The sequence below is a fragment of the Narcine bancroftii genome, chromosome 9 (genome assembly GCF_036971445.1).
Source record: "Narcine bancroftii isolate sNarBan1 chromosome 9, sNarBan1.hap1, whole genome shotgun sequence".
NCBI classification, from domain to species: Eukaryota; Metazoa; Chordata; class Chondrichthyes; order Torpediniformes; family Narcinidae; genus Narcine; species Narcine bancroftii.
The window spans coordinates 76,100,577-76,119,130 of NC_091477.1; the positions used below are offsets into that span (position 1 = coordinate 76,100,577).

The 18,554-nt window shown below is 39.6% G+C and overlaps 1 protein-coding gene across 3 annotated transcripts in view; it reads right to left on the reverse strand.

Annotated features, from left to right (window-relative positions):
- The window catches only part of LOC138742301 (coagulation factor X), a 31,594-nt gene extending 19,100 nt beyond the window's left edge, over positions 1 to 12,494 (reverse strand). Inside the window, exons 1-4 of one of the 3 annotated variants that reach the window (XM_069896540.1) lie at positions 12,435 to 12,494; positions 6,873 to 6,972; positions 3,557 to 3,717; positions 1,628 to 1,652 (exon numbers count right to left, since the gene is read on the reverse strand). In XM_069896540.1, the coding sequence (XP_069752641.1) occupies positions 1,628 to 1,652; positions 3,557 to 3,717; positions 6,873 to 6,972; positions 12,435 to 12,479 (331 nt within the window). In that variant the 5' untranslated portion in view covers positions 12,480 to 12,494. Of the gene's footprint in view, positions 1 to 1,627; positions 1,653 to 3,556; positions 3,718 to 6,872; positions 6,977 to 9,435; positions 9,587 to 12,434 lie in introns of those variants that run through there. The other 2 variants (XM_069896541.1, XM_069896542.1) reach the window with 2 other exon arrangements.
- Between the last annotated feature and the right edge of the window lie 6,060 nt (positions 12,495 to 18,554).

Genomic DNA, 18,554 nt, shown 5'->3' on the forward strand with positions numbered 1-18,554 from the left:
AGCTGGTGGTGGACGTTCAGAATGATCCATTGATCATTTGGAGGTCAGAGATGGAGAGGGTGAACAAATTTAAATTTTTGGGAGTCACTATCTCGGAGAACTTTACCTGGGTCCGACACATAAATCTGACTCATTTATAAGGACTTTTACTTTGCACATTATTTATTATTGAATATCAATATTTTTCTGCATTGAACACTCAGTTTGTTTACATTTCTCCCTTTTGCATATGTATCTTCTTGCGTTCGGTTTTTTTGCGCTACCAATAAGTAGAAATTCTGACTGGCTCGCAGGGAAAAGAATCTCAGGGTTATATGTGATGTTATGCATGTACTCTGACAATGAATCTGAACTTTGAACATTGAACAAACAAATGATTTCCCATTGAATAACTATCCATTCACATTCAATGAAAGCTGCAATCAAAATAGATTGAAGCATTGATTCTTTAACAGGTGAAGATCGATATGTTAAATTTCTAACTGTCCAGTGTATTGTATTGATGAAAGATATAGCATTTAGCTTCTGTTCCTGCAGATCTGCCAAAGAGGCTCATGTCACTTAAATGGTAAAGTATTTAACTGAGAAAGGAGTCATTACGATGGGATTAGGCAGGTACTGGGGAGAGTATATGATCACAAATAAAATCACAAAAGTAATGTGGAGGATGTTTGGGGACTAAACTTGGGGTGCTTGGCTGTTTCCCGCTCAAATTGTAAACTCAGAGGAGATCGTGCCTTCACTACTGCAGCCCCTCAAACTGTGGAATGACATTCCTCCTTCCATCAACTTTTTTACATCTAGATTGAAGATGTACTTTTATTCACTAGCGTTTTGAGTCCTCCACATGCACCTGATTGTTACCTTGTGTTCTAACCTCTGGATTTTGTTTTATACTGTACTTTAGTTGCCTAATTGCAATGTCTTTTTAACCTGTACAGCACTTTGGTCAACATGAATTGCTTTAAATGTGCCATATAAATAAACTAAACTACTTGTGTGGGTCCAATAAAACTTTGGTTAGACCACAATTGGAATGTGTTCAGTTTTGGTTGTCTCATTACAGGAAAGATGTAGAAGCTATGGGGAACATGCAGAGTACATTTTATTTGTATTGGAGAATGTGTCTTACGAGGCAAGGTTAATGGAGCAACGGCTTTTCTCTTTGGAGTGAAGAAGGATGAGAGGTGACTTAATAGATGTCCTCAAGATTATGAGAGGCATAGATAGGGCAGATAGCCAACACCAGAGGACATCTGGACAAGATGAGGGGAGGAAAGTTTAGGTGAGACGTCAGGTCTAAGTGTTTTTACACAGCGTAGTTGGTGCCTTCAGTGCAGTATCAGGTGTGGTGGTGGAGGCTGGTACATTTAAGAGACACTTGGACATGCACACAGATGCAAGAAAAATAGAGGGTTATGGGTGTGAGGTAGGGAAAGTTTAGCTTGTTGAATTGGTTTATATAGTCAGCACAACATCATGGAATGAAATGTTCTGTTGCGAGGTTTGTTTGCCAGCAAAGTCTGATAAATTTGGAAACTGAGCAAGAGCACAAATTGTTGAAATCATTGATCCTAACTCTCACAGAACATAATCGCTTTACTCCAAGTGATATAACATCACTTACTTTTGTAGGAAAACCAAAACTCCATCTGTTAAAACAAAGAAAAACATTGAGAATTATTTGATTGATTAATCAACCAGTCATAACTTCATTCATTTCTGATGAAATTCTGAAATTCAACCACGTGTCCAGAGGTGGGAGATAAATATTCCAAAATTCAACTTTATTATCATCATCTGACTTTTCGTGTAAACCAGACAAAACAGAGTTTCTCTGGACCACGGAGCACCCATACACATTAAATATATTGAAAAATAAATGTGTATAAATATTTTGAATAATTTACTCAGATCCAAAGTTATGGAATATCATTACTCGATTTCACAGCCTGTGGGAGGAAAAGCCACTTCCCAGATGGACAGTCCAGATTTTGATCCTCCTGTTCCTCCTTTCTGATAGCAGTAGGTCAAAGGTACTGTGAGCTGGAGGGTAGGTATCCTCAATAATTCTTAGAGTTCTATTTAATCAATGCTCCGGGTGAATGTCATCAATGGAGAAAAGGGAGACACCAAGAAAATATAAATAAAAATATGAAGGAAAGGTGGGTTGGAATGATCCTGATAATAATGGGAAAGAGAGAAGGATCATAGACAAGAAAATCACAAAGTAGAATCAGTCCGATGGAGCTACGATGAGTGGTGGATGGTGCATTGGAGGCTGAATGCATTAATTGCTATGTTTCCATGGTTTCAGGGATATGTTCATAGGTGCCATAGCTGTATTTGGATTTTTGAGTGGAGAATATTAGAGACACAAGATATACTGTAATCTAAAGCAAAAAAAAAAATTGATTGAGGACTCAGCAGGTCAGACAGCATCCATGGAGGTAAAAGAATGGATCAAGACTCTATATCAGGAAATTAGAGATGTACAGGGAAAGGGGTGGACTTTCATTCTTAGAGTTGTTGAACCAATCAAAGTTGCAGAATTGTTATGAAGATGGACTTATGAAATGCATTTAAGGTAGATTTTAAAATCAGTTTTCCAAGGAAATAATGGGACAGCAGGCGATTTAAATTTAGCATCGCACAACCTTGCAATAAAGAATATTTTTGGAAGGAGTATCTTCACGTGATGGGATAGAATATTGACTTTGAGAGTGTTTTAAAGTTAAAACCAAGATCACAAGTTTGAACAGCGTAGCCATGGGAGTCATAGCGTATTTCAGCCCATCAAGTCTTATCTCATATGAAGCAAGGTTGATAAAGCTAAGTCTTCTCTTTTGTTTGACAAAGGATGAGTGGTGACTTAATACAGCATATAGGATCATGAGGGGTAAACAGTCAGCATCTTTTCCTTAGAGTGATGATTGCAAATAGTAAAGGACACTTGTTTAATGAGTGAAGAAAAATTTAGGTGAGTTGTCATAGGTAGGTTTTTTTTTTCTATACAAAGTGGTGGGTACCTGGAATGCGTTGCTGGGGGTGGTGATAGAAGCTGGTACAAAAGGGACACTTAAAAAAACTCAAGGCACATGAATGCAAGAAAAAAAAATAGAGGGTCATGATCTGTGAGGTAGGGAAGGATGGATTGATAGGAAGTGGGTTTATGTGGGACAGCAGAACATCATGCATCAAAGGGCCTGCACTGGGCTGTAGTGTTCTATAAGTTCAAGCCAGCTATTAAAAGGTGAGAAATTAGGAAATGATTGTGTTCAGAAGACTATGAGTGTCTCCAACTAGAAATTGTGGAATGTTAGCATGTGGATGTGGCCAGAACTTAGAATGGTGATTGGTATGCAAAGACTAATTGAAATTATTTAGGAACTTGGAATGCATAACTTTATTCTGCAGGCACATTTCAGAAATACAATTAAAGCTAAAATCAGGCTAGCACATTTAGACATTCATGACGTAGGCCAACACAAGCACACAGACATATATGTTCATGGACGTGCTCACCATCAATGCCTATTACAGTATGTATGCTTACTGTTCTCTCTCTGGATTTATAAATTTCTTCTGCTTCCTCAAATGAACAGGATTCCTCATAGCATTCTCTCTCTAGAGATCCTGGTTTAATCTCTTCCCAGAACCAGTTTGCACGTTTCTGAATTTTCAGCACCCTTGTTGCTTCACTCTTCTGGAAAAACACTGCAGAGATTGTGGAGAGTAGAGTGGAAATGATGGGGATTAGAGTGGAGCGTGGAGAGAAGTTGAAATCGCAAGGTTATGATTGCAATCACAAATCCAGACTGGTTCCCGGACTGCTCAGAATTAAAATCTTTAATAAACACAGACCAAGGATCACGGTATGATGCAAGTTGTATCCAGTGTGCTCAATCTCCAAATGAAGGACGAAAACTAACAGAGGAGAATAAAATCTCGCTAGTGCCTCCTTCCCATGAAGTGTTCGTACAATTCACAGAGCTCCCCATATTTCTTCTGTTCGTTTCAAACTATTCTTCAATGTGCCCAGCATATTGTCACTAATCTCATTTGTGTCTGTCTGCCTCTCAGCTCCTGGCCAAGAGGATGTGTTTCTAAGCTCTGTTGTCCTTAAGGTAAGTTATGCTTTTTTTTTTTATATCGGGCTGATGGAATTTTTCTGCTAAAATCAGAGTTTACTGTGGAAACTTTCTCCATATTTGCTTATGGAAATTTTAACATCCAGTGTCTGAAAGCCAGTCGCTCGCTTCATTCTCACTTCATCATCACTGGAGGCACATACACTGAGCATTGGGCTTGGAGAATAACAGCCTGGAAAACTCCAGGACTGATGCCTCAAAAAAAGATTTAAAAATTATCTTTCATTTTAATTTTTGACTTGCTGTTCATCCAACATGAGGAGGGTTCTCAAGTAAATTCCATTATCAGTGAGAAGGTGATGTTATGTCTCAGATTCTGTCTGGAATAAAAACACACCAAAACGCTGGAGGAACTCAGCTGGTCTTTCAGCGTCCATAAAAGTCAAAGATATATTGCTGATATTTTGGGTCTGAGCCCCTTCTTCATGAAATAGGCAGAATGAGCCAGAAGCAGGAAATCTCAGAATTCATTCAATGCTGGCTGGGGGAGGAATCCAGACCAACAAAAGGTGTTAAGGGGAGAGGTGAGAATTTATCATGTCTATGCGAAAGGAGATAGGGAAAGGAGAGACAGAGCTGGGGAAAGGCAATGGGGTGGGGGGAGAGAAATGGGGGCAGAGACGGGGGGGGGGGGGAAGCCAAAGAAAGCCAGAGAAGTTGATATTAATGTCATCAGGTTGGAGGGTGCCCAGTCAGAAGATTGGGTGTTGTTCCTCCAAGTTGCGGTGGTCTCAGTCTGACAGTGCATTAGACCATGGACAGGACAATCATATCAGTAAGGGATGGGGAATTGAAATTGGGGCCCATGGGGAGATCCACACTATTGCAGCAGACAGAGCCAAAGTGCTCAACAGAGTGATCTCCTTGTCTGCGCTCGGTCATTCTGATGGTGAGGAGACCATAACAGGAGCACTGGATGCAGTAGATGATCCCTGTAGATTCAAAAGCAAAGTGTAGCTTCACTTGGAAGGACTGTTTGGGGCCCTGAATGGTGCTTAGAGAGAAGGTGTGGGTGCAAGTGGAGCATCTCTTGAGGTCACAGAGGTAGGAACCAAAGGGACAATTGATGGGGAGAGTGGAGTGGACAAGGAAGTCAAGGAGGGAATTGTCTCTGCAGAAGGCATAGAGAAAAGGAGAGGGGAATATATGTTTAGTGGTGGGATCATATAGTAGGTGACAGGAATGGCAGAGGATGTGTTGGATGTGGAGGCTGCCAGGGTGGTAGGTGAGGACAAGAGAAATCCTGTCCTTGTTTCATGTGGGGGCAGAGGGGGCCAGGGCAGATGTGTGAGTAATGAAGGATATGCGGGTAAGCACCGAGTTGGTGGTGGTAGAGGGAAAGCATTTTGTTTGAAGATGTTGATCTGGCATGGAAGTCCTCATCCTGGGTGCAGATGCATCAGTGATGGAGGAATTGAGAAAATAAAATGGAATCCTTACAGGGGACAGAGGTGTGGGTGAGGTAGCTGTGGGAATTGGTAGGTTTGTAGAAGATATCGAGAGTTTGTCTCCTGAGATGGAGACAGAGAGACCGAGAAAAGGGTGAGTCCTGCTAGAGATGGACCAAGTAAATTTGGCAGCAAAGCGGATGAAGTCAACGAGCTCATCATGGGTGCAAGAGGCAGAATCAAAGTAGTCATCGATGTAGTGGAGGAAGAGTTGAGAGGCCTTGCTTATGTAGGCTATGTTCCACATAGCCTTTACTCAACAGAGCAATCTCTCAATCTGCGCCCAGTCTTTCTAATGTAGCGGAGACTACAATGGGAATACTGGATGCAGTTGATGACCCCTGCAGATTCACAAGTGAAATGTTGCTTCACTTGGAAGGACTTTTTGGGGCCCCAAATGGTGGTGAGGGAGGAGGTCTATCTTTCCCTTAAATGTCTCCTTTCGCACAGACTCAAAAAATTCTCACCTCTCCCTTGATCATATCCAATCAACACCCTTTTTTGGTCTGGATTCATCCCCCAGCCAGCACTGTCTAAATTCTGAGAGGCTTTTGAGATTTCCTGCTTCTGGCTCATTCGCTTATTCCTTGAAGCAGGCCTCAGGCCCGAAACATCAGCAATATATCCTTGTCTTTTATGAACGCTGAAAGACTGGTTGAGTTCTTCCAGCATTTCGGTGTGTTTCACTGCATCAGTCTGGAAACCCACCTTCCACTCTCTTGAGCTTTTCAAGCCTAGTTTTAGCCTTTGCAGTGAGAATGGGCTTCCTGGAAGGCAATGGAATGTAGATAATGTGGAAAATTCAAATGAAAAGTAGACATATACTGGAATGAAGTTGAATAACAAGGATATTAATTTTTAGTTAAAGGCAGATGAAGGAAAACAAGAGGATGATAATAAATAAGGTGAAAGGCTTGGTTCAAAAATCTCACATCTTTTCAGAAACTTTGAAAGATACTGCCAGCCGTCTTGGTGGCAGCTAATTTTTAGGTCACCAGCAGCTGAAAACTAAGCAAACAGCTCTTAATTTAGAAGGATTAATGATTGGGTTCTTCTATGGGTAAGATCACTCTTGTTCAAAGGACCCTTCAAGAAACCACAACAAAATGAGCATGAGGATCAGGCAGTATCAGGTCATGGGTGACAAGCAAGATTCATTAACAATTCCTTGCAATTTTCCCTTCTTGAAGCAACAGTGCAGTCAGTTCTATTTCTCAACAAAATATATTAACATGGAATATTAAAGCATGGTCAATATGATCTTGGCACTCACCTGAACTCACAACCCGCTCAGCACAGCTGACCAGTATTAGTGATGCTAAACTCCAATGAAATTCTCGCATTTTCACTGATGGAAAGCAAACCCGGTCTGTCTGGCTAATAGAAAACATGGTCAGGGAACAGAATCAAGTTTTTAATGAACCCCCATATGCCGATTCATTTCTCTGAACTGCAAATGGTGACTGTGAAGCACCTGTTGTTTTCCATTGGAGCAGAATATGACCCTTTTTCTGATATTTAGTTACATTGATGCTTTAAAATATAAACTGGTAAACAGTCAAAGACATTTATACTACAGGTAAAAAAAAAGATCAATGCATTTATCAGCCGATGATTCAATTCTGTGATAAATTTTGCAGGGCTACAGAAACATTGAACTAGTTCCTGGAAAGAAATCTGTCTTTTGCATTCCAATTTTCCATACAAATTATCTTTGATATTTTAATACCACCTCTTGGCATATGGAACAGTTCCAGCACAAGTATAACATTACAATTTTTTATTATTAAATGTCGAATCCTCTCTTTAAATTTCTCCCCTCCCCTTCCCCATCTGTTTAGTAAATGCAGCTTTCAAACTATTTTCTAGACCAGTGGTGGCTGTTCCCCAAATTCTGGCCAGATCCTCCCATAAGACTCACCCCCATGTTTAACATTTGTCCCATCCTAGTGGATATCAGACTGGCCTGTGTCTACACTCAAGAACAAATTTCAACCTCCAAAATTGCACTTGCTGGACAAGTTTTACCCATATCTGCAAGTTAACTTGCTTTAACTGATATGACCTGACAAATAATTTTCAATCTGAAGTTTTCTCTATTTAGAATATGAAAGAAAAATTCAAATGACCTTTTCAGTCTTCTGACACCATATAAAACTCCTGGATTACACTAATATGTCACAAATCTTGGAGCTCAGTGTTTCAACAACATCTAACCTTCCTGACCCAAAGTCAGCTTATGAAATCTAAATGTTGTAAAACTGTGGCATTTATTGTTGGCGATTTAATGTGGAGTTCTGGAGTTCAGAATTTAAATTTGGTCTGGTGTAATGTGACTGGAAATTAATTCCTGTATGCCATCTGTTTGGTTAAGGTAACATTATTAGGAGATTTCTAGATAAACTTTGTGCAAGTTAAATCACACGTTAAATTACACAGTCTTTAATACTCAGGATATCTAGACAGAAGTGACTAACATGTCATCTGCAGTAAATTGGGCATCTTTTCAGAAGAAGAGCTCCATTGTATATTCTAAAGAAACCAATAAGCAGTAATGGTTGGTGTTGCTATCTCAGCTTTAGTGACCTAGCTTCACTGTGCTGTCTGTGGTGAGTATGCATGTTCTCCATTTAAATATATGGGCATGCCTATTTCCTTTCAGATCCAAAACATGTGCTGGTTGGTAGTTTATCGGTCACTATAAAGTACCCCAAAGATATTGAGTAGTAGGGGCTAGGGCTAATGTGAGAGAATTATTAGAGAGAAATAGGAGGGGCAGTGTGATGAATGTGATTGTACTGAGATAAGCATGAACATGTAATGTACTGAATAGTGTCCTTTTATGTTCTAAGGAAAATTAGATTTAATGAATTCTGCAATGCTCTCAAAGAGATGCCGGCAATTCACTCAGAGACTTTCTGCTGTTTTTTAAACATTTCACGGGCCTATCAGATATTTTGTACCATCTATTCCACTTGTTTATTGTATTTCTGAAAGGCAATCTAAAAATATGATTAACGTACTTCTCAGCTGCAAAATAATAAAACCTGCCCAACATCCAAATGTTTTATTTTTTTCTCTCCGAGTACACTTTTGAGAAGCATTGGCATGAGTCAGGAAGCAAATATATTATTCAATTTCATTAAAAGTACAAACCAAGACTATTCATGAGTAAAGAGAGCGCTTGGTATCTGGAAATGCACACTACTTCCCAAACGCTTGACAAAATGGAACCTTCTAATTGCACCCACCCATACTGGGCCATTAACCCATGGTACCAACCAGCAAATGGTACACCAGGCTCTGCTCTTGTTGTTCCAAGGAAATTAAACTCAGAGGGAGTGGCCACCCAGAGAGAGAGAAAAAAACAATTTAAAAATTGAAGGAATGATAGGCAAAATATAAAGGAAGAAATTAATCTTCATAAACTTCATGACATTGAAGAGTAGGATTTGTTGTTAAATAGAAGGATCAAACAAGACACCGGCAATTTCCTGAGATTAATTCCTGTGTTACACCACCATCGGGACAGTAACTGGTCAAATGCTGAACTAAGACCCATAAATATTCATATTTGAAGTGTCCTTTGACCACTTAGGAAAATGGGAATTTTTTTTAATGCTTCCTATTTGCCACAAACTATAGTCAAGTGACTCAAAGAATAGGAAAAAAAATCCCCCAAGTTTACTTCATACACTTGCATGATGTAAAAAAAATTGTTAAAATGTATGCTTAAAAAAAAAATGTCATGTATAATTCATATAAAATTAGAATCAAATTCTTCAATTAATAATATTGTAGCTGGTTTGTTCAAGTTTAAGATATTATTCACTTACCGTATCCTTGTCCTTTTGCTAAATTTCAGTTTTTTCGAAACGCTACTCTGGTTGTTAACTAACTTATTCCAAATATTGACTCAGTTAATCAGTCATTTGGAATTCCTGTTTTTTCCCTGTGACTGGACAGCAGATCCTAGCTGACATGAAACTACGATATGGCTGATGACTAATTTAACTGATGGGTTGAGATGCCTTCTGTTTTATTTCCTGTGACAGATTAGAGCTATAGTCGTGGAACAGGAGATATTGCTCAGTGGTGGATTAACTACCACTGGACCCTTAGGCTGAACTTCAGTAAGCCTCCCTTGACCTTGATTCCCCCCTCCCCCGCCCACCCTTACTTGAATAGAATGAAGTGATGTTAAGTTACATTAAATAACTTTTATTGGGGTCTCCAAAGTGGTCAACATCGACCCCTGCTGGGAGTCTGACATCCCTGCTGATGCTGGGAGCCTGATGTCCTTGCTCCTATCAGAAGCCAGACATCCCCTCTGCAGCAGGGAGCCTGACGTCTCCGCTGTTGCCGGGCCCCCTCCATTCTGAGCCCCTGGGTTTAAGCCTACTCAGCCTAATGGTTAATCTGCCACTGCTGTTGCTTTTTGGATAGTGGAAAGAACCCGTTTCCTCTTCCTGGTCTTTGTAGGTTATGGGATATTTCAGAATCATAAAAGTACTAAATCCTTAATTGACAACTTTGTTGAAAACATATTTTTCACTCACCTCAATTTACAGTTAATTTAAAAATCGACATCCCAACATTGATTGACCTACTCAGGAAAAGAGGTCTTCCTTATAAACTATTTCTTAGCCTCTAATAACATTACACCATTCAAATATATTACCTTTAGCTTCTTTTGTTCTTCAGAAAACATTCTCAGCATATTCAGTCTTTCCTCATGCCTAATATTTTCTATTCCTGCCAATATCGTCTGCACCCTCTCGTGCAGCCGTATTCATTCTGTAACATGGCGACCAGATTGCCTTTTATTTTATGCCTTTGTAAATCAGGAAATGTAACCCAAGTCAGAGTTTTACAGCACAGAAACAGGCCCTTTGGCCAACTCATTCATGATGATCTGGTGTCTATCTGGGCTGGTACCATTTTTCTGCATTTAGCCTATTTCCTTCAAAATATTTGATATCTATGTTTGCATCTAAATATCTTTTAAAATTGCAATTGCACCCACATCAGTTATTTCATCCGGCATCCCCCACACTCTTTGCATGAAAAAGTTGCCTTTTAGATTTTTAAATTTTTTTACCCTTCTCACATTAAGTCTACGCCCTCCAGTGTTAAGACGGCAACTATTTACCTTCTCTGTGCTCTCCATGATTTCATATTTCTTTATAAGGTTATCTCTCAGCATCCTATGCTGTAGGGAGAGGTCCAAGCTGCCAGTCCTGATAACATCATGTGAATCTTTTCAGCACCCAACCCAGCTTTAATGAAATCTTTCTTGTAACGTTCCTTCATCTCCAAATGTACACTTATCAATGATGACATCCCAGCTGCTGTGCATTATTCCCTGAAGGTAAGCGTTATAAACAGCTTCTTCATGTGTTCTTAAGAACCTCAACTATCCCTCAATCTGCAGACATGGATGCCAAAGGTTTATATAGCTATAACATGACATCCCGATCTTTTTATTCAATGCTCCATTCGAAGAGGGCAAATATACCATACACCTTCTTTACTACTCTATCCACCGAGTTGTCACTTTCAGGAAGCTATGAACTTGCACCCCAAGATCCCTCTGTGCATCAACATGCCAAAGGGTCATTCCATTTACTGTGTAATTTCCTCTTACATTTGGCCTCTCAAAGTGCAGCACCTCACACTGGTCTGGATTAAATTCTATTTCTCTATCCCTATCTCCAACTGATCTAAATCCTGCTGCATCCTTTGGCAATCTTCTTTGGTGTCCGCAACTCTACCAAATATACAAACTTATTAATTAGCCTATTGATCCAAATCACTTGCATATACCACAAAAAGGTAGCATAGGTAGCCATAATCTTCTTCAGAGGGCAGGAGGAGACTCTCAATCTAGGAGCACAGCTTAAGGGTTAAGGGGATAAATGTCTGCGGGGTGTTTTTCACACTAAGGGTGCTACATATCTGGAAAGGCAAGTCAGAGAAGCTGGTGGAGGCAAATGCAACACAATTTAGAAGGCATTCATGGATAGGAAAGGCATTCAGAGAGACTATAGAACTAATGCAAGCAAATGGGATTGGCGAAGGTCGACATCATGGTTGGCATAGACAAGTTGAGCTGAAAAGTCTGTTCAGTGATGTAAGTCTATGTATGACTCTTTAGCACAGTCCCCCACCATCATTTTTTTTATTTTCGAAAATGGTAATGAGTACAAGAAAATCAGTGAAGTCAGATGAGTATATAATCAGTTGAAAGAATGGGGAGAATGATGGTTAGTGGTAATATAAGAACATCATGCATTCATTAACTTGATACCTAGCTGAAGAGAATACAAATACTAACTTGAGGCCTTTTGGCGTTTGGATGCCCTGGACAGGAATAACGTGTGAAACATATTGCAGAAAACATGGGGTCTGCCACTGGCTGATGAAGACCCATTCTTATTTGGAACTTTTAAATTATTACTTAATTGGACGTCGATCTTTGTCGATCTGTAGTGGTCTTTGGCCACTACAGGGGTCATGAATGGGAAGCAATGGTGAAACATTCCATACAAGCTTAGAGATGAAAATACCGGATATGTCAGCATATAACACAGAATTTGAACCTTAAAAATGTCACCCCAAAACCAACGGTCATCTTGTATGGCAAGTAGAAAATCTGAACCTTAATATCCTGTGGTTTATAGTGTCCCCCATGGGAATGGAGAACAGGATAAAAAACTCACATAACTCCTACGGTCCTGCCATTAAATATTTTTCTACTGAAACTATTGTCATTGGATTAATAGCAATGCTATAGTTAAACAATAAAAATGTGTTATAAACCTATCCAACATACCTTAAAATAACAGCATAGCAAACATAAAATTATTCTCGACACCATGTTTGTTCCTGTAAAAGAACTGACACCAAAGTGACGTCATGAGTGTTTACGTTATACCAGCTGGGAACTTTTGATGCAATTACGGTCAGTAATTGACAGTATTTTGCCTTTACTTGAAATGAATTAGCTAAATTTTAAATAACCAAGACTGTGTTGCTTGGTCAGTGGATGATTGATAAAGGACTATTGGGGCAATAAGTTCTAAGCAGAAAGTGCCATACTTGAGGAAGTCTTATACAGTGAGTAGCGCTGAAGGATCATGAAGGATAGTACGGCCTAAAGTATCAAAGACTGCAGTGAAGTCAAGGATAATAAAGAAAATGATTCACCATTGTCCTTCATGTCTTTGTTCAGGGGCTGTTCAGTGTCGTGGCAGATGGAAACCTGATTGGATGGGCCTGCAAACTGCTTGCAGACACACACAGAATTAGAAAGCAAAATCATGTTCAAGGACTTTGGTAGAAAGGAGATGTTGATGACGGTATTTTGTGAGGAAATTTTGGGTATGGTGTCATGTATGAGATTCAACAAAAGGAAATGATGTCTGCAGATTAGTTTTTGGGGGGGTGGGGGGAGGGGCAGAGGAGATGGAATTGGAGGAGAAGGAATAGTTAGTAAAATATCAGCAAACTTTTGTCCTGGAAAAAAAGGTAACATTCATTAATTGAAAACATTCTAACAGTCTGTACATATTAGATAGTATCAGTCAATATTTGTAATAAGTTAATTATCATCTTGCGACCTGTTTGATTAAGCAACAATTTATCAGATAACTGAACAGTCTATGAACTTGGTTTTGGTGGGCACTGATAGGGAAAACTGTGAATCCATATTTTTGTCAAAAAAGTTACTGGAGATTTTATATTGAAACATATACCACTAGAGGAGGCAATTTGCAATCGCCACAAAACAACCTTTACTGTAGGCCCCACATTTACTCACCATTTAACACAATGTTTAGGCATATTTACTTAGCATTAGTTGCAAGATCACCTTTAAAAAAAATGAAGTAAATCTGATTGTAGTAACTACAAAGGCTATCTGCAACAAGTAATGTCAGGATCCTACATAAACCTTCCCCAGTGTTGGAAAGGCTGCTCCAAGAATCTTATGGTAAATTCCATCTTTCTAAATGGTATAATGGACATAACCTTCACCACATTTCAACACTAAGAGAAATGCAGGGAGCATTACCAATGGCCTATTTTAACTTGTTACAGGGTATGTCTCTTTATTTCCATTTTGGACATAATCTTCACCACATTTCAACACAGAGAAATGCAGGGAGCATTACCAATGGCCTATTTTAACTTGTCACAGGGTATGTCTCTTTATTTCCATTTATCCAGAGAAAGCCATGAATAATCTGAACTTTGCCAACCCACAGAAATTTGTCTGCACCTTACACCTGCTTCATGATGGCATCCAAGCTGTGAACTCAAACAACAAATTCAATCTTAGCAAATACTGGTATGCAGGTAAACTACATCATCACCCAAATACTTTTTCTTTCAACCTGTCTGACCATATTACTGCACTTAACATCCACCAAACTTCTGCCAGGAGAGGTGAAACTATAGCATCAACATCTCCCACTAAAATCCTCCAAATTCACTGACAGGACAAGTGAAGCAATATCGTTGTTCAAATAAAAAGAAATAAAAATATAAACAGCCATAAAGAAAGAAAAATAGTTCCTTGCTTTGTATTTGGTAAGCCGTGTGTTCGCTTCTGAAAGAAAGTTCAAGTAAAGGATACATATGAAATAAATATTTTGGACATGTTTTCAATTCTTGGCAATATACACTCGGATAGAGTTATTTAATCAAATTACTTATATGGCAGCAGATGAGTTAAGAACTTGAAAATAAACTGGCTGTGCTGGGTGATATCTAACAAGCTTCTGAGAAATTAGAGAACTTTCATGCAAGCTACGGCCAGCACTTTCATTCCCATTGGGTGTAAAATCTTGAAAATGAAGGTACCATCAGCAATTACATCATCAATAACAAAGACATTTTTTTTCCTTTACTTGCCTTTGTGTTCCATAGTTTTAAATTTGTAATCAAACAATTCTCATGCATTTATAGTGCACATTTCAGATTTTATTCAAGATTATTTGTATTCATTTTGGTTTCACCACATTGAAATTATAGCACTTTAATACATAGGGGGCCGTAGCATAAAAGTATATGAAAGTCATCATGATCAGTACTTTGTTGCATATCCCTTGCATTCAATGACTGCTTGGAGTCAGTGATTCGTAGACATGACCAAGTGTTGAGTCTCTTCTCTGGTGATGCTCTGCCAGGCCTCTTATGTTCTCTCTACAGCATATGGAAGGCATGCTCAATTGGATTTAAACTGACTTGGCCATTCAAGAACCTTCTAGTTTTTAGCTTTGAAAAACTCCTTTGTTGCTTTAGAGCAGTGGTTCCCAATCTTTTACTTTCCACTCGCATACCACTTTAAGTATTCCCTATGCCATAAGTGTTCTGTGATTAGTAAGGGATTGCTTAAGGTGGGACGTGAGTAGAAAGGGTAGGTTGAGAATCACTGCTCTAGGCCCAATTATTACTGAAATATTTTGCTTGAGAAACATTGTCATTGGCCCATTTCCTTTGGAGTGATGAAACCGTGCACGTAACGAGTCAATTTGGAAGGATAAAAACCTTTTTCTTTCCACTCACATACCACCTTAAGCAATCCCTTATTAATCACTGAACCCTTATGGCATAGGGAATACTTAAAGTGGTATGTGAGTGGAAAGTAAAAGGGTGGGAATCACTGCTTTAGAGGAAAGTCTGGGATCATTGTCTTGCTGTGGGATGAAGTGCAATCAAATGAGTTTCCTCGAAGTTGAGCAGATGATTCTCTTTCAGTTTTCGAGAACAAGCACACATTGTGTAGAGAAAAGGTCATCAAATATGAAGAATAGAAGTACATTTCCAGAAATAAAACCATAACGATGTACCCCTTGCCCATACTAAAAAGGAAACAAAGAAAAGAACTCTAATCCCCAAATGAAAAAGAAAACCTGGGATGTTTTGCCATAAAATTAAAGGGAGTACTGTTCTGCTGTATCGATAAAACATCACTAGGTGAAGGAAAAACCATGTACATAAATACATTCAATGAGCAAAACAAACAGAATTAATGAGTCCATAAAAGGACTCCAAATTTTATGAAAATTAGTGTACAATATGGAACACCTGATCTTTTCTAAAGATAAGATCTTTCTTACACTTTAGAATTCATTTTGCTCCTGCCATCAGCAGTTACATCATCAATGAAGATAACTGCACCAATACCTTGTGGTGGCTGTATATGCTCAGGCCCTAAAACCCCCACCACCATGTTTCACAGATGGGGTGGGTGTCTTTGGATCTTGGGCAGTTCCTTTATGCCTCCACACTTTGCTCTTGGTAAATTTTGGTCTCATCTATCCATAAGACCCTTTTCCAGAATTCTCCCAGGCTCTTTTAAATACTTTTTGGCAAACTGTAATCTGGCCATCCTGTTTCTATTACTAACTAGTGGTTTGCATCTTGCAGTGCAGCGCCTGTATTTCTGTTCATAAAGTCTTCTGTGGACAGAAGTCAATGACGCATCTAGTGTTTCTGATCTGTTGGACAAGCGTTTGGGGATTTTTCTTCATTATGATGAGAATTCTTGTGTCATTCAATGGAGGCCTTCCTTGGCCTACCAGTCCCTTTTTGATTAGCTGTACGAGTCACCAGTACACTCTTCCTTCTTAATGATATTCCAAACTCTTTGGTAATACTAAGGTTTGTGTGATATCTCTTACTGTTTTATTCTTGCTTTTCAGCCTCATAATGGCTTCTTTGCCTTTCATGGGCACAGCCCTGATCCTCATGTTGAAAGATAGCAACTATAGACTCCAAAGATGATCATATGATTAGAGGTAAGCCTAGTTCTTGTGGTGCACTGAGGTCGCAGCGAGCAAGCACAAAACTTGAAAGACTGTACAACAGGCTTTATTCCAGTAAAAGTCTGAACACCATTTCATTGCCTTGGTGGCTCCCTGTGTGACAGGAGGGGCCAGTTCAGGTCTATATTCAGATTGGCTGATTGACAGCTGGCCAGGTGGAGTCAGCCCCTTAGGTGGTTTTACTGCAGGTACAGAGCAGAAGGCTGGTGGTCATAGCACCACAGTTCTTTTATCCCTGAACCAATGAAGCAATTAAACATAGCTGAGTAATCACAAACACCTGAGAAGCCAAATGTCCCAACATTATGAAGCCCTGAAATTGGGAAACAATGTACAAAAAGTTCTGTAATTTCTATGTGGTGAAACCAAAATGTATAAAATAACCTTGAATAAAGTCTGGAATGTGCACTTTAATCACCTGTGAATTTTTTGATTACAAATTTAAAACTGTGGAGTGCATCGTTTAAATAAAGGAAAAAAATGTCTTTGTGCCAAACATTAGGGAGAGCTCTGTGGAAACAAGTAAAATGTGGAGAGGATCATTAGGGTCGCAGAAAATTATAGTGTGAATAAATAGTATGGGACCGCAGTGTTTTCCTGCGATGAGAATGATTGATTTCCACAGATCAATAACCTCCCCCTCCCCTCGAGTGAAATAAGAATGAATCACAGGAATGCTTTCCATTCACTGTTAATTTATTTCGGTTTTATCTAAATGCTCAGTTGATATCACTCCCACTTCACCTCTGCAATGTGATTCTTGTGTTTGCATTTTGACCAAAGATATGATAAGGTCTGGATCTGAGGGAATCTAGTGAAATTCGAAATGGGTACTGGTGAGTAAATACCTCACGATAACACTATTGACAATATCTAGTACTAATAAAAGGTTACGGAACCGAAGCACTGACTCACTTTCCCTTTTCATAGATCCTGTCTGACCTGTTGAGTATTCCCAGTTTTATTTCAAAGATTCAAAGATTCCTTTGATCTTTAAAAGGAACCTTTGAAATTACGTAATAATACATTAAAAATGCAACATACATTATACACTTCAACTTTTATCTGTCGTAAGGCAAAATGTTGCCATGAGCATTGCATGACGCTCCTAATAGGAGAGAAAGAGAAGCAAAAGAAAGTCTCTTTAGAGGCAGTGCATGCTCAGGAATTCGCTTCCAGTGCTTCCACAGCCTCCGTACATGCACAGACTCCAGTCCAAGCTATCAGCAACCTGAACTCCAGATCCAAACCTCTGATAGGATCAGAAAGACTTCAGCATCCAAGGCCCTTTGGGAGCCATTCTTGTCCTCAGCATCTCAAATCCTGGTTCCCACGAGCCAGTCTCCAGAAGCCCGCGGCATGTGCGTGGATCTTCCAGCTGCTGAAACCTTCGTTCCTCCACTGCTGTGGTCATCTTCATTTTAGGGTCATCTCCTATGCTGTTCCTTCTTAATGGTGGTGGAGGGGGGTGGGTGTTCTCCCTGTTTCTAGTGCCCTGCACTGGTCGGCTGCTCCCCCTGCAGAGTCTGCAAACCCCTCGTGATCTGCTGAACACCACCATCTTGGGCACGGACCTCCGTGGTTTCAAAAAAATACACCGTCGGCTCCTTTAACAGGCCACTTAAAACCTGTACTGAGCTGAGGGTGTCAGGACTGGGCAGTATGTCCCGGCTGAACAGCGCTGTGTCTCCACTCCCCGCTCTCTCAGGTTCCAGCTGTTGCAGCAGCTCCACCATTTCTTTTTCAAGTAGGACGTTGAGTTTATATACAAAGAACATTGCTTCTGTGATGATCATAATATTTCATCCCACCACATACTCATTTGGAGTTTAGTTCTTGCCGTTTCACATGGTTTTGAAGAAGGCGCAGGAGAAAACTCCAAAATCAATTTCCAGTGCAAAGCCTCTCAGCTACCATAGTGGACTATGAATATCTAATTCAGAGGAAAGGTGTACTACGCTGGCATTTTTATTTCCTTTACAAATTGCTCTTGGTAATTCACAGTCAATTAAATATAGTCACCATTGCAATGCAGGAAATGTATTAGTCAATTTGTAAATGGAGATCTCCTGTAAACAGCAAGCAGAATATGAATAGATCATTTATTTTCAAATATTGTAATG